This window comes from Polypterus senegalus, chromosome 12 (assembly GCF_016835505.1).
Source record: "Polypterus senegalus isolate Bchr_013 chromosome 12, ASM1683550v1, whole genome shotgun sequence".
Taxonomy (NCBI): domain Eukaryota; kingdom Metazoa; phylum Chordata; class Cladistia; order Polypteriformes; family Polypteridae; genus Polypterus; species Polypterus senegalus.
The window spans coordinates 156,563,268-156,579,774 of NC_053165.1; the positions used below are offsets into that span (position 1 = coordinate 156,563,268).

The 16,507-nt window shown below is 38.3% G+C and overlaps 1 protein-coding gene across 3 annotated transcripts in view; it reads right to left on the bottom strand.

The window, feature by feature from the left end:
* LOC120539994 (protein Wiz-like) overlaps positions 1–16,507 on the bottom strand; it is a 117,486-nt gene that overhangs the window by 13,564 nt on the left and 87,415 nt on the right. For all 3 annotated transcript variants that reach the window (XM_039770420.1, XM_039770419.1, XM_039770418.1), the window contains exons 7-9: positions 9,578–9,733; positions 8,713–9,273; positions 356–796 (exon numbers count right to left, since the gene is read on the bottom strand). In XM_039770420.1, coding sequence (XP_039626354.1) covers positions 356–796; positions 8,713–9,273; positions 9,578–9,733 — 1,158 coding nt within the window. The remainder of the gene's footprint in view (positions 1–355; positions 797–8,712; positions 9,274–9,577; positions 9,734–16,507) is intronic.

Below are 16,507 nucleotides of genomic sequence, written 5' to 3' on the forward strand. Positions count from 1 at the left end.
CTTATTCTTTTGACATTGGCCAATACACTCTAAACAAATAAGTATCTGTGTTGGTAATTATTTTCACTAGGTAAAAAAGCACTCATGCTGATGTGGACTAGTGCTAAATATATGAAAAAAAAATCCCAAGTGATGGCGTCAGATAGTTTATACTCCCCTAAAAGCTCAGCATTCAATGCTCCTAATGTAAGCATACATTATAAACTCATTACTTCAAAAGATAATATTGCATTCAGTCACTTTTAAAAACATTAACAGAATTCAGTATGGACAGCACAAAGACAAATCTTCACTCAGTGCTCCTTTAAAAAAAACAAACTGATGACTTCATTTATTACAATCAGTAATAACTTACCATGTCTAAGTGGAGTTAGTTCTCCAGAAGACAGTTGGAAGATCTGTAGAGAGCTCCTGTCAGCATTAGATGCTTTCATTTTTTTAACAGGCGGTGAGTGAAGAGAGCCTGATGAAGGTTTTACAGACAGGCTTGAATTCTGTGGGCTCTTCATCCCCTGGACTGGTGGAGGTGCTGGTCGTTTGAGTGTTGGAGAAAGCTCCCCAGGACTCTCTGGGTCCAGAGCAGTCTCTAATGGTTGTAGGGAGGGTAAGCGTTTCTTAAATTCTTCGTTCTTGATCAGCTCATTCAAGTAATCAATGGGAGAGCCCTTGGTTTCAGCATCTACTACGCCAAAATGCCGTAGGTGAGCACGGGCATGGCTGGACAAACCTTTGCGCGTCTCAAACCAGGCACCACAAAGCTGACAAACAATATCTTTGTTGGCATCTGAATCAAATGCTGTAAATGAAACATAGCAAAAGCAGTGCAGTTGGATTATTGCAAGTGGAAATTTTACTAAATAAGAAAAAAAAAAAAAAACTAAGAACAGAGAACATTTATATAGAGTTGCCTCAAATTTAATCCCTCCAGACTGTGATGCTCACTCACATCCTCATGCAATAGTGCATTGATATGCTTGCTAACAATTGCTGACCAATTAAGAAGCTGTTTTGTTACTAGAGCAATTTTTAACATTTGTAGTCATTATTAATGAAAAAATTAACTTTGACATTCAGCAATACAACATGTATTTTATCCCATTATGCTGCCACTTTTAAATAATGGATCAGTCTAAACTCCACAGATTATTCCCCTGAAAAGCGATACTTTCCATTGGTTTTCATAAGCTGAAACAGTGTGGCGTAGCAAAAGACATTTCTGTGATATGCACCGTGAAAAAAATTAAAACAATGTGCAAATAATTAATATATAAAACTTGACAGAAATGGTACCATGACACTTAATTGCACAAAGCTTAGAATTGTCAAAAACTAATATGTGAAACACCTAAAAACCTAAACAAGAACACCTAAAACTATTAAACTAGATTTTCATACATGTACTGTATCTACTGTACATTTAAAAGGAACTACAGTAGAGTCTCGCTTATCCTACATTCCGTATTATCCGACGGCCCACCACAAAAAAAACCGCATCAATCGGCAACAAGAACTGCAAGTTGTGAGCGTGAGCGTAGTCTATTTTTTTGTTGCTCTCGACTCTACCGCAGCTAATTACAAAGGAACCTCGGTTTGCGAGCATAATTCATTCTGGAAATGTGCTCGCAGTCCAAAGCACTCGTACAGTATATCAATGCGAATTTTCCCATAAGAAATAATGGAAACTCAGATGATTCGTTCCACAAACCAAAACTATACATATAAAAATGATTAATACAAAATAAAGTAAAAATACATAAAGCAAATTAACCTGCACTTTATCTTTGAAAAGAATCATGGCTGGTGTGAGTGAGTTTCTAAACTCTTGTGGGATTCCACCCAACAGGAAGACACGCGGAAGAGCGTCCCAAAGCAATTGTAGACTCCCTGCGCTGTAGCAGTTCAACATAAAGGCCAATCTGAAAAGATCGCCGACATGCTATAAGCGCCTGCCATCGATGGGTGATACAAGGAACATTATAAATGTGCAGGGCACAGCGTTACTTTCCCTCCGACCCTGCCCGACTGCTGTGTATAGGAGAAAGGCAGATCCCGCTAAAATAAATAACCGCGCTGTTGCTGTTTCAAGCTTAATAAAGCTGGTGTTAAGTACTGAGACTCAGCTTCGAGTTTTCGGGTGCAAGACGGGGACTCGCACATCACAGCACAAACACACACACGCAGTCACAATGCTGTAGTAAACAGTATACGCTCGTACGGATGTTGACTATATGAGTGATGAGTTAAGGCTCTATAAAATGCAATTAATTACATTGAGCAATAAGAAGAAGCTACAGGAATCAACAATGATGCTACAAAGATGGCGAGACTTGACAGCGAAGAAACGGCACTCGTCAGGAAAGCAGACTATGATCAAAAATGTCTTTAAATCATCACAGGACTGAACTTTTTAAGTACAGTACATAGCGTATTTAACCTCAGACAAATCTATAACTGTTAATTTTTTCAGTGAATTTATTCTGTTTTGTTGTAAAACATGATTATTAGGTTCGTAACGTGTAAAATTATAACATAGTTTGACGTTTAATAGGCTTTTTCTTAACACCTGTCATTATCCAACATTTTCGCTTATCCGACATTCTGCCGGCCCGTTTATGTCGGATAAGCGAGACTCTACTTTACTCTGTTAAAACAGCATAATGTACTATAAATTTGTGCAACACCTAAATCATATATCAATATAATTTAGACCACTCCCTCTAAGTGTAAATTTTTCAGCTTGTTTAAAAAGCCCCTGCCCACCAAAATGACCAAGTAACTGATGATGCCAAACACATAACAAAATGGCACTGCATACTTTGCGCGTATGCTTGGGCTGACAGGCACACCTAACTTGCACCATGGCTATGAAACACTCCTATTATAATATCAGGACATGTGCTGTAATGTACCACTTACTACTGTACTGTATTTTATATATAATGAAGTATGAATGTGCACATTAGGGAGGTTGGCAAGATATATGTTCTGTGGGGCTAGGAGGTGATAATGAAAACTTTTGTGTCAAAAAAGTCTGCAAATAGAATCTCCCAAAATACATTACTAGCCTGGAAATGACAAAGAATGCTATATGCTTTAAAGAACAAAATGGGTGAATTGTATTTTAATCACACGAATCACCACTGCAGGACACTCAAAAATCAAGCAAAAGTGGTAAGATATGCAAGGTGTGTATATTATAGCCATCATCTTTAAAAAACAATTAATTGCACTGGAATATAACATAAAAGCAGCTCAAAATACGTTAGGTGCGGCTATTTTATTACCAAGTGTTTAGCGTTTAATGCAGGCACTGTCTTAATTATATACAGTGGTGTGAAAAACTATTTGCCCCCTTCCTGATTTCTTATTCTTTTGCATGTTTGTCACACAAAATGTTTCTGATCATCAAACACATTTAACCATTAGTCAAATATAACACAAGTAAACACAAAATGAAGTTATTAAATGATGGTTTTTATTATTTAGGGAGAAAAAAAAATCCAAATCTACATGGCCCTGTGTGAAAAAGTAATTGCCCCCTGAACCTAATAACTGGTTGGGCCACCCTTAGCAGCAATAACTGCAATCAAGCGTTTTGATAACTTGCAATGAGTCTTTACAGCTCTGGAGGAATTTTGGCCCACTCATCTTTGCAGAATTGTTGTAATTCAGCTTTATTTGAGGGGTTTCTAGCATGAACCGCCTTTTTAAGGTCATGCCATAGCATCTCAATTGGATTCAGGTCAGGACTTTGACTAGGCCACTCCAAAGTCTTCATTTTGTTTTTCTTCAGCCATTCAGAGGTGGATTTGCTGGTGTGTTTTGGGTCATTGTCCTGTTGCAGCACCCAAGATCGCTTCAGCTTGAGTTGACAAACAGATGGCCGGACATTCTCCTTCAGGATTTTTTGGTAGACAGTAGAATTCATGGTTCCATCTATCACAGCAAGCCTTCCAGGTCCTGAAGCAGCAAAACAACCCCAGACCATCATACTACCACCACCATATTTTACTGTTGGTATGATGTTCTTTTCTGAAATGCTGTGTTCCTTTTACGCCAGATGTAACGGGACATTTGCCTTCCAAAAAAGTTCAACTTTTGTCTCATCAGTCCACAAGGTATTTTCCCAAAAGTCTTGGCAATCATTGAGATGTTTCTTAGCAAAATTGAGACGAGCCCTAATGTTCTTTTTGCTTAACAGTGGTTTGCGCCTTGGAAATCTGCCATGCAGGCCGTTTTGCCCAGTCTCTTTCTTATGGTGGAGTCGTGAACACTGACCTTAATTGAGGCAAGTGAGGCCTGCAGTTCTTTAGACGTTGTCCTGGGGTCTTTGTGACCTCTCGGATGAGTCGTCTCTGCGCTCTTGGGGTAATTTTGGTCGGCTGGCCACTCCTGGGAAGGTTCATCACTGTTCCATGTTTTTGCCATTTGTGGATAATGGCTCTCACTGTGGTTCGCTGGAGTCCCAAAGCTTTAGAAATGGCTTTATAACCTTTACCAGACTGATAGATCTCAATTACTTCTGTTCTCATTTGTTCCTGAATTTCTTTGGATCTTGGCATGATGTCTAGCTTTTGAGGTGCTTTTGGTCTACTTCTCTGTGTCAGGCAGCTCCTATTTAAGTGATTTCTTGATTGAAACAGGTGTGGCAGTAATCAGGCCTGGGGGTGGCTACGGAAATTGAACTCAGGTGTGATACACCACAGTTAGGTGATTTTTTAACAAGGGGGCAATTACTTTTTCACACAGGGCCATGTAGGTTTGGATTTTTTTTCTCCCTAAATAATAAAAACCATCATTTAAAAACTGCATTTTGTGTTTACTTGTGTTATATTTGACTAATGGTTAAATGTGTTTGATGATCAGAAACATTTTGTGTGACAAACATGCAAAAGAATAAGAAATCAGGAAGGGGGCAAATAGTTTTTCACACCACTGTATACTTAATTGATAGTAGAAATGCATCCCTAGATTTTTTTTTTTTTTTTTAAAAAGATCGAGGCAGCAATTTGGTTAAATACATATTACATTTGATTTATTAAATGGTAAACAAGTTAGCATTGCAAAATTTGCTGGCACCATACAGCCACTTCAGCTTGCAAACTGAAAAAAGTAGATAACAGATTCCCGATATCACCTCACATACCACAAGCATTCATCTCTCAGTCAGATTTTCCTCAACTAGAAAGGGAAAGAAAGAATGGCAACAAATGATGACGACGGCCTGGCATCCTTACAGACGTTTTTCACATTGCGACAAATGCAGCATGGTAAGGCACCATCTACCCTGAACTGGGTAAACAAGTTAGAAAATAGACAAATAATCTATTCTTGATGGCACTCATACAAAGTTTTCAAATCAATAAAGAAGCTCTGCTGCCAGCACTTCAGTTGCAATCTGCTGCCTATAATGAGACTGCATTTGACTCCCACCCCTCAAGTATTCAAAAATGCTACAAAATAAGGAACCTACTTTGGATCTTAAATAAACAAAGAAGAATTTGAAAATGTATTCAATATATACAATAGAGGTACTAACATACAATGGAAAATTTATCCTCTTTATCCTGGCTTAAAGTATTATAAATAAACATTTTTGTTTGTAACATGTGCTGCTATTGGCTAATCGTGGGCATTCTCAAATTTTCACTTCTACACGAGTTGTCTTTCATTTGGGGTCTGAGGACATTTTAACTTTAGGCCCATAAAAATATTTTAAAAAGTGAATTAAAAAGTGAGTTACTTATTAGGTGTTACTCTAGTAACAATTTGGTTTTCGTAAAAGCACATGGAATAAAGATGCTTAAGTGGGATAAACAAAAACATACTGCTTTATAATAAATATCTAATATAAAATATACATTTGGTGTTTTGTAACCACTTTCCTAATGTGCTAATCATATTAAACATTTCAAGAAGTAGAGACTTACTTTTATGATTAAAAATGTTAAATTTCTTCTAGAAAAAGACGGCTTGAAGGATTGATAGTTAAGTGTTTTGTTATAGGATTTGACACAGATCATACATTACATAAGAGGTCTATTTTTCTGTTATTTTAACATTGGACTGTAGTTTGGTCTTCAAATTCAGAAGCAAATCAGCCTTAAATATCAAAAAAAATCAGGATACATTTCACAGTCTGAAAAAGGCAACCCTTGACCAGTTCAATGACAAACTACCATGTATGAGAGGTTCCAAGAATCCATTAGACAGAATTATGTTCAGGGTATGAAATAAAATCATACACTGAGAAAACTGGCACACCAGATGTTGCCTTTTAGCTAATTAAGTGTATAAAAATTGCCTCTATTTTCTGTCAACTTTAAAAATCTCTCTCTTTTTTGTAGGCTAGTGTTTAATTCCAGGCTACCCATGCTCAAATATAGCATTTAATCATTCATATACTGTGATTAAGATCACTTCCAATCTACAAGCTCCAACCTACATCATTTTCTTTAACTCTGATTGGTAATATATAAACAAGGCTGAGAAACAGGAGAGTGAAGGCATTGTGGTAACTTCATGAACTGCACACCAGTGATGCAAAACAGATAAACAGCAGGCGTATTGTTGTTCTAGTCAAACAATCCATACTTCAAGCAATTCTGAGACATAGAAATATGTAGATAGGAGGTACAAGACACCCACTCACAAACATGGACTCTCTAATGAAATAAACACTTAAATGTTTAGAACGAACAATTCCAAAATAAGTCTGGTAATTTACTTAACCAGTACAAACGATGAATATTCTGCTTACAATAACATATTCAATGGCATAACAAAATTCTAACTCAGCTTAAAGAGGCGACCCATTACGATATATAAATAACAGTCAAAGTGAATAACAGCAACTAATAAGACTGAGTAAACAGATCTTAAAACGTGTTTTAGCTTTGATGGCATGGGACAGGACTTAAAACCAAAACTACAAAGCAATTTACATAAAAAAGGAAAATCACTGTAGTATAAAGCAAAAAAAAAAAAAATCAATCTATATTTCTCATACACAACTCCCAATAACTACTGATAAAAATACAGAAGTAGTAATAAATGCAATTTTTTTCTAGAGAGAATTTAACAGACTGGGAAGTTAAAACTAAGATTAAATGATGTACATAATTAATAATGCAGCTGTACTATGAAAATAGTGACAAACCAAACAAACCACTGATCAGCCAGAACATTAAAACCACCTGCCTAGTATTGTGTAGGTCCCCCTTGTGCTGCTAAAACAGTCCTGACTTGTTGAGTCATGGACTCCACAAGACCTCTCAAGGCGTCCTATGGTATCTGCATTGATGATAGAAGCAGATCCTGCAAGCCCTTCAAGTTGGGAGGTTGTGCCATTATGCATTAAACTTATCTTTCCAGCACACCCCACTGAAGAGATCTGGGAAATTTGGAGGCCAAGTCAACATCCCAATCTCTTTGTTTAGGTTCCGTGTGGCAGGATGCATTATCCTGCTGAAGGAAGCAACTTACATCAGGAAATAACACTGCTATGAAGTGTGTGCATGGTCTGCAATAATTTTTAGGTAGGTGGTACTTGTCAAAGTAACGTCCATATAAATGACAGGACCCAAGGTTTCCCAGCAGAATATTACCCAGAGCACCACACTGCCACTGCTGGTTTACATTCTTCCCATAGTGCATCCTGTTGTCATCTCTACCCCCAGGTAAATGACACAAACACGCACACACATGGCTATCCATGTGATCTAAATGAAAACGTTATTTCACCTTTCACTACTTCACAGTCCAGTTCCAATCCTCATGTGCCCACTGAAAGCAATTGCAGCAGGGGTGATCATGGGAGCTCTGACTGGTCCATGGCTATACAGACACATATGCAGCAAACAGCTAGGCACTGTATGTTCAGCAAATTGTGCTACAGTAGATTTTCTCTGGGAGCAGGTTACATGGGCTAGCCTTCACTCCCCACACACTTTAGTAAGCCTTGGATGCTAATGACCCTGTCACTGGTTGTCTTTCTTTGAACCATATTTGTTTGGTACTATCAACTGCATACAGGAAACACCATACACGACCTGCTGTTTTGGAGACACACTGACCCAGTCGCCATTACAATTTGGCCCTCGTCAAAGTCACTCAGGTCCTTGCCCATTTTTCCTGCTTCCAACACATCCCACTCAAGAACTGACTGTTCACATGCTGCCCTATATAATGAGATTACCAATGTAATGAGATTCACTTCACCTTTCAGTGGTTTGAATGTTGTGGCTGGTCAGTATATATGTAATGTATATACTGCAATAACTGACCTGACAGAACTGAGGAATATAAAGTGATAAAAGTAAAAAAAAAAAAAGTAGAGGTTTTAGGTAAGTAAAGATTGATTCCTAAGAACCAAAAGATTTTAGTTTTCTTTGGTCTCGCTCAAAAAAAAATGAACTAGTTAAATATTTACCTCCTGTCTTCATCAAAAATTAATTTGGCTAAGCTAGCCATTTTAACTGCCCAAGTGTAAAAACAAAGGTTAGAAATACCCAACAGACCGTCATTTATTCGTTATTAATAGGTCACTCACTAGTCTGTCAAGCTGTTGTACGTTACTGATTTTACCATATGGACAGAAAACAGGAGAGCAATAAAAAAAAAAACCACAATGTAAAAAGGCAAATGCTTCCCACTCAGCATCTTTATTCTCTTGCCCAGGGGTCAGACTGCATTGCAAAGCAAAATACTCACTTAAGTTAAGAGGGGCATCATCTTCTTGGGGAGCCCAGAAGGGTTTGGATGCGACAGCTGGTTGTGGTGGAGAACTGCTTGTTTGTCTAACTCCTTTTTCCGAATCACTGCTCATGAGCGGCGAGGCGCTCGGCAGCAAAGATGAGACCGGGGCCTTCTTCAGTACAGGGGATGTAGGAGCTCCCATTCCCTTTGAGATTAAAGCCAACGGGGCAGATTTGGCAGCTTTATTCTCCCCTCCAGATCCTTCAGCTCCTTTGCTCATGATGGTTACTGTGGCCACTCCACCTCCAGGCTCCACTTTCCGTGCAGCAGACACAGCCATAGGGGATTGCTGTTGCGGTGGTGTTTGTGGCTTTTTCACCAATCCACTCTGTGGAGAGGGCAAGGGCTCCAGTTTGCCTTTCTGCTTCATCAGTCCATACAGAAGGTCAATTGGTGCCCCACTGCTCTCTGATTCAGCCACCCCCAGGTGCCGCAGGTGGGAGCGGGCATGACTTGACAAGCCTTTGCGTGTCTCAAAAGAAGTAAAACACACTGCACATGTCAGGAGGTTGGGAGCTGGGAAACAAAAAAGGTTTAGTGGGTGAGTATGACAGCCAATTCAAATATAGGGGAAAGGGAGAGTTACCGCATGAAAGCTGTAAAAAGTTAGAATAATGCAAAAAACTAACAATATAGTAGCAAACTATTACTGAAAAAGCAAATTCTTGTGAATAATGCCTCCTGAACTCTGTACACCACCCCCCTCCCCACCCAAATCATCCCACCAAAAGTACATACCCTAGAATTGAACTTCTACAGTTACACTGTAATGACTATGAAGGCTCAGGTCAAGCATTTCTTAAATTAATATCCTCCTCACCCTTGAGGTCCTGACCTTCATCACTGTTATTCGCTGTCAAGGCTCGAGATGCATTTTTTGGTGTGGCCCCAAGCTCTCCCAGGGACATAGGCCCACTGCGTTTTGCTGAAGAATGGGCAGCAACCTCCATGATTGACATCTCATCTTCCTCTCCACCTGCCAGTAAAATGATCAAGTTTCTGTAATGCCAACTTCTAAAGTTAATTGATTTGATCAACCTCCTTCCAGCTGAATGTGCACTTTCACACAAGAAACTGACATGCCCACTAAAGCATCTGTAGTGGTTAGTGAGTGCAATATTCACCTATCAACTTTTTATTGAATCTAAAATATACCTGAACATTTACCCTCCGATTTAGAAAGAAAGAAAAAAAAAATGAGAATCTTGCTATGAGTAGGCGGAAAGGGTCTCCAAGGATTACAGGAAATGTTTCACTTGAATGTCACTCAGCATTACAATAATGGTTTATATCAACTTCTAAATACATCAAAATTACTCCTCCAGCCTCCACAAGAGGATTATTTGACCACAGCCTACTCTTTTTCCAAACCTCGTTTTTGAGTTCACAAGAAAGTAAAAACTTCGTGTTCATGAATTTCTCTATATTTGGTATTAGCTTCCAAAAAATGGTATTAGTGTATAGTTAAATACAATTCACACAGATATGTACCTAAATGATAGCGATTTTTTATCCATACACCTATCAAGGCTGAAAAACTTAATGCTAACATAAAAAAAATCTGTCAGACTCCAAGAAGTGTTCACATTGGTTTTAAGTAGAATGACAATGCTTTGTATAACATCTCTTAAAATCTTAGACTTAATTGGTGTAGTAATGCATTTTCAAGATTATAAGCATTAATATTTCATATTATTTTATAACATGAAAAGTTTTAGTACCATCATTAACACATTTTAATATATATAAATGTGGAATTTACACATTTTACATCAACTGCCTGGAGGCTAAATAAAATGACTCCTGAAACAAGAGATTTAATACATTCTCAAGCACTTGTACAGAGCAGGTCTGGAGCAAACAGAGTTTATGCGCACACTAGCACCTGTGAATTCCAACCAGGACTAGCAGTAATAGGATTTGAAAGAACCTTGCTCTCACTAGCTCAGTTTCCAATATGAAGTGGAGTAGAGAAAACTAGTTCTGTTCTGTTATGCAAGTACTGAAGGCTGTATTTTTTAACCAAACTGAACGTGGGCAAAGCCTTTTACATTTAGTATAATTTAAATATACATTCCATTCATATTGGAATCCTACGCTTTATGAATTTATGGTATCCAAAAAGATGCCGGTTCGAATCCCTGTCACTGCCAAAAGAGATTCTACTCTGCTGAGCACTTGAGCAAGACCCTTAACCTGTAATAGCACCAGGGGCGCTTAACAATGGCTGACCCTGTGCTCTAACCATGAGGGGTATGCGAAAACTAACAAATTCCTAATATAAGAAATTGTATAAGGCGAAATAAAGGGCAAAAAAACAAAAAAAAGGAGCTATTTAGCAGAATAACTAATTGTTACAGAATAAATTCTAAGTTTTTAAATGTAATTTCAATAACATTCTCTAATGCATTGAAGGATGGTATTATGTTTTGAATTACTGCTTATAGCTTGTTATGGTTAAGATGCCAATACTGCTGGGCATGTGGGGTGTGGTCACCGCCCTCCAATAAAGTGAGACAGGAAAACAATGTGGTGTGTGATGCAGAGGCTGCTTTAGTTAAAAGGCAGGTCCACAAAGCTCTAAAGACAGTGGTATAACCAGGTGAAAATATTACTGGATGTGCGATGTTAGAGAAGAGCAAAGAAAATGATCAGTGATACCAGCCATCTTAACAACTTGGAATACAGATACAAAAAAAAAAAAAAAAAAGATTCTCTAAATGCAACCAGTGCTTACTTCTTCATAAACTCAAACTATTTAAAGTAGACAAGGACCTCATGTTGTCCTTCTATCGCAGTATGATCCAGTCTGTGATCACTTTCAGTTTCATTGCCTGGTTTAATAGCCTGACAAACCGAAACTCAGAAAAGCTCCAGCAGATTATGAAGTATGCAGCTAAAGTTATTGGGGCAGATGTAGATGATTTGACTAGTGTGTGTGTGTGTGTGTGTGTGTGTGTCAGAAGGCAATGTTAAAGAAACTGGAATTCATCTCAACTGATGACAGCCATCCATTACATGTAGAACTAAAGTTCAGTAAATCAGGAAGGATAGTCACTTTAAAAACACCACACAAATCACTCCACAAACTCCTTTGTTCCTAGTGTCATATGACTTTTCAATAAGAAATAAGCGGAGATTATGATTAAGGTTTTGAAATATATCCTGTAACCTTTTTTTTATTTTTGGTGTAAATATGCATTATCTAACTGCTTTACCTTAACCTTTCTTGTTTCTATTTGTCTGTTTTATCTCATTCTATCTGTTATTAGATGCAGCTGAGAAGGCAAATGTCATGTTTTCTTGTGTAAAATAAACTAAATAAAGAAACCTTAAAACCTTAAACTGCCTTTTCTCTGTGCTGCAGTCAGGAGAACGGTAAAGCTGCCTGAAGACCAGTTGAGAAAGACAGAACAGGAGGTTCCATTTGCAGCCCAAACTTCATCACCTTGAATGGGAACAGAGGCTAAAGCTAAATGACGCGCTATTGGTGATATTTTTATATTTTTGTGTTAAAGTTGACACGTCATCTGTTTGTCATGTAATTTTTGTAATTCTGCTGTAATGTATACTATTGCATTAATTTAACAGCAATTTCAATTGACATCTGTAAAATTGTGTTATTGTTTACATCCTTTAATACTCTTCTTCAATACACAGTGTGGGAGTTTAGCAACTTAGTATTTCACTAAATATTGTACTGTGCGTATAACTGCACGAGACAAGTAAAATTTGATTTGTTACTACTGAATGTGCAGCAGATGTATAATCTTTATGCAACTAAGTCCTTTTGCAGTATTCTTTGGCTTCCTTCAGCTACAAGACAACATAACCGAAATACAGGATTAGCTTGAAATGGCATGAAATTGAGTGGCAGGGATCACCCACCTAGAACCAGGAAACTGAACTTGCACTTTAATCATAGTTGCTGAAAGTCCACAGCCATTAAACTGCAGCTACGTTTTCAGCACATTACAAAAGTGTACATAACTAGAACAATAGTTTACCATGCCACTCAAACACAAACAAGGGCATATTCTCTTTTCCTTTTAAGGCAGGGGTGTCAAACACTGCTCCATAGTGGTTGCTGGATTTTGTTCCAGCCACAACCTTAATCAGTAATCAATTACTGCTGCTAATTTAACAGATTTCATTTAAAAAAGTTTCAAACAATAACAAGCAAAGTGAGCCAACAAATAACCAGCAAACGTAAGAGGTCTCCTACCACCATTTTCACTCCAATCTACTATGTAGCTGTTAATGAAATGTGTTATTTTATCGTTTGGCTTCTTGGTGTCCTCTTTCTGTCACACCAGCCACTTGTAAAACGGATTTTCTTTTTTCTGAGATCACCATTCAAATGCTTTGCAAACCTGAGCAGATCAACATTTCTCAGAGGTTCACCGTCATCCTTCTCAAATATTTCACTCAGACAGAAAGTCACATAAGTTAATTGCAAATGAGAATTAAGTTAACCAGTTCATCTGTTGACTCGTTTGCCTGCCAGATAAATAAAAAAAAAATTAAACAATTTAGAATCAAAGCTACATATTGCAGATCTCTATAATTTGTGATTGGTTAACAATGGAAAAATAGGCTGGAATTAAAACCTACAGATATTGCAGCACTCCAGGAACCGAGTTTAAGAACATAAGAAATTTGACAAATGAGCAGAAACTACAGTCCATAAAGCTCATTTGTTTAGCTAATTGCTAGCTAAGCTGTCCAAATAACTCATCCTGATACTTCTTAAAGGTTTCTAGAAGACCTCCCACAACCCGTGGGGCAATCTGGCACCCCTGCTTAAGGGTATACTTGTTTAGCAAACATCTGTAACGGATGGGGAAACACACAACGAAAGTTTATTAAGATTTGAATTTGCCTTAGTAGAAGTTTTTTTATTTTCTTTGTTCATTTGATTTTTTTTCCCTCTCTGTTTGCTCCATTGACCGCATCTAGCTTGCAGTAAAATAATAAAAATAAAGACGCAAGTGCTAATTATAATGAAAGTACAGGATCAACAAGATATTCACAACTATTTCTTGTAAATAAGCAAGGGAAAAAATGTTCAAAATCACAGCGTATAAAACAGAGGTTTAAGCCCATTCAGAAATCGCACGAAGCCTGGTTGAGGTGGGTTCCTTAGATTCGAATGTCAGATTAACGAAGTAGTTCGAACAAAAACTTGGAACAAAATGAGTTAGATAAATTTGTACTTCCTTAAAACAAATTCAATCAGATTAAATATGCGTCCCGTAACGTGTGTTTTAAACTTTAATACTCGAATTAAAAGACTGTTTCATTTCTTCAAAAGGAAGGGCCCTGGCTACCATCCCCTTAAACTGTAAAAATCTCCTGTTGGAATAATTTCCTTCTACTGTACGAAATGTGTTCACGACAAATATTTACTTTTTCTATTAGTAACAATTTATAAATCAAATTAAATTTCAATCACGATTAACTTCCTGGTGTTCCGGTCAACTAGTGAACAGCACACAGAAAAAAATAAATAGCAGCAGCTTCGCTACTGTGATTCCTCACCTCCTTAAGGGCCCAAGAATTTCTAACAACTACAGTTACATTTTTATAAAGTTTTAATTGCCACGATTCAGAACATTAATCTATCCTGGGTACACATCTTCGTAATGTAGGCACGAAACCTTGATGTCGCTCAGTGCTTACGGACACTCGCTGAGCTGTGAACAACAAACCTCACGCAGATCTCCGGCCCCCCAGAACAACAGATTTGTGACGCCGCGGTTCTCCGCATCGAAAAGCGGCACGGATCCGGACCGATTTCGCCTCCTATTGTTTTTTTTTAACGCCCGCTTCATTCTCACCGTCAGATAACTGTGGTCGCTGCTGCCCTTCGTCAATCAAGATGCATCTCTCGGCTTTTGTTTCGGTCTGTAGGGAGGTGGGGGCCGCCATCTTTGCTCCGTCCACATGCAGCAGGGAGCCAGGCGCGACCAAACGAGTTCGCTCGCCAACGCATCAACGGCAAGACACAACTCCTAAGGCCCGACCAATCGAGCGCTCACGGACAGATGGCACTGCGTAAGAGAGGCACTAGACATAAGCAATCTATCACCGTGCTAAAGCGATTCGAGCAGCGCAACGCTTCGCAGGTGACTGCAGTTTAAGTTCAATGTTATTGTCCCTTAGAGTGAAAATTGGTTTCTGCAAGGTATACAGAGAGATCACAACATAACATTAAACATATATCAACAAAAACGCAGCCACCAAAAATAAACTTAGTACAAACACATAAAATGAGCAGTGAGCATAATGCATATGGTGAAACTTTTGATCAAGCATATTACACATTAAAATTAAACCAACATTTAAAATTAATTGATGAAAATGGTAAGTGCACACCCTATGATTTAAGCCTTGTGGGTGTTGGACTTATTTAGAAATTTAATAGCAGTCGAAATGAAAGAGTAGGCTATTTGAAACGGTTGTCCTCGAAACCTTGAACCTGTGACCTGACGGCAACAACTGGAATTGAGAACGTAGTGGGCGAGTTCTATCTGACAAAATACACTCAGTTTTCTGTAATTCTCGCTTGTTAAATAGGTCTGAGAGATTTGACTGTTTATTTTTTATTTTTTTTTTGCTCCATTTTACAATTTGATGTTGTTGCTGACATTAAATAATAAGTTTGGTATTTTCCATCCATTATCCAACCTATATCCTAACTACAGGGTCACGGGCGTCTGCTGGGGCCAATCCCAGCCAACACAGGGCGCAAGGCAGGAAACAAACCCTGGGCAGAGCGCCAGCCCACCGCAGAGCACACACACACACACACACCAAGCACACACTAGGGCCAATTTAGAATTGCCAATGCACCTAACCCGTATGTCTTTGGGCTGTGGGAGGAAACCCACACAGACACGGGGAGAACATGCAAACTCCACGCAGATAGGACCCGCAATGTGAACCCGGGTCTCCTAACTGCGAGGCAGCAGCGCTACCCACTGCGTCACCGAGCCGCCCAAGTTTGGTATTTTTCAAATCAAAATAATTTCTTCACAGACATGTCATATATGTTTTTATCGTGTGAAATTGTGTTCTACAGTTAAGTTCTTTCTATGCATTTAAAAATATATCTTGCCCACTCTGGCGCTTTACAATAGCGAAGGAAAATTTTTAATTACCAAATGTATCCATTTTTTGTTCAAGCCAAGACAGTTATGAGTATTGATTGGTGCCTTCTGTGTTTCCGACACACGTTTGTGACAATAAAAGGGATCTGGAAATAATTGTTTCATCAGGTATTTCTGGCACTGTTTTTCTTGTGGTAAGTAAACGTTTTCTAGTCGCTTGCGTGAATTCTAACATAAAAATGGATGTAAATCAAGACAAAACCAACCACGTAGCACAATAACTTTACTGTGATTTGGTCTGTCGGGTGGGAACCATTAGCTGGGCAGCCTAAAAAGTTGTTGAATAGGAAGACTAAGTGCTAAGTTATCACGTATGGCTGGTCTTCTTTTAAAATGTATGAATCTCATAATATTGGAGATTTTTGTTAATGAATGACATGTATAATCTATTTTACAATGTATGTTTAATTGCAAGACGATCAACATTCAACAGCTATTTTGGCTTGAAAAACGGATGTATCAAGGGAAATCTACAAAACTGTATCTTTACATGGTTAACTGGCAGGAGACAAAGAACACGGAAAAGAAAAGAATGCTCCACATTGAATGAGATCATCAGTGGAGCCCCCCAGGAATCT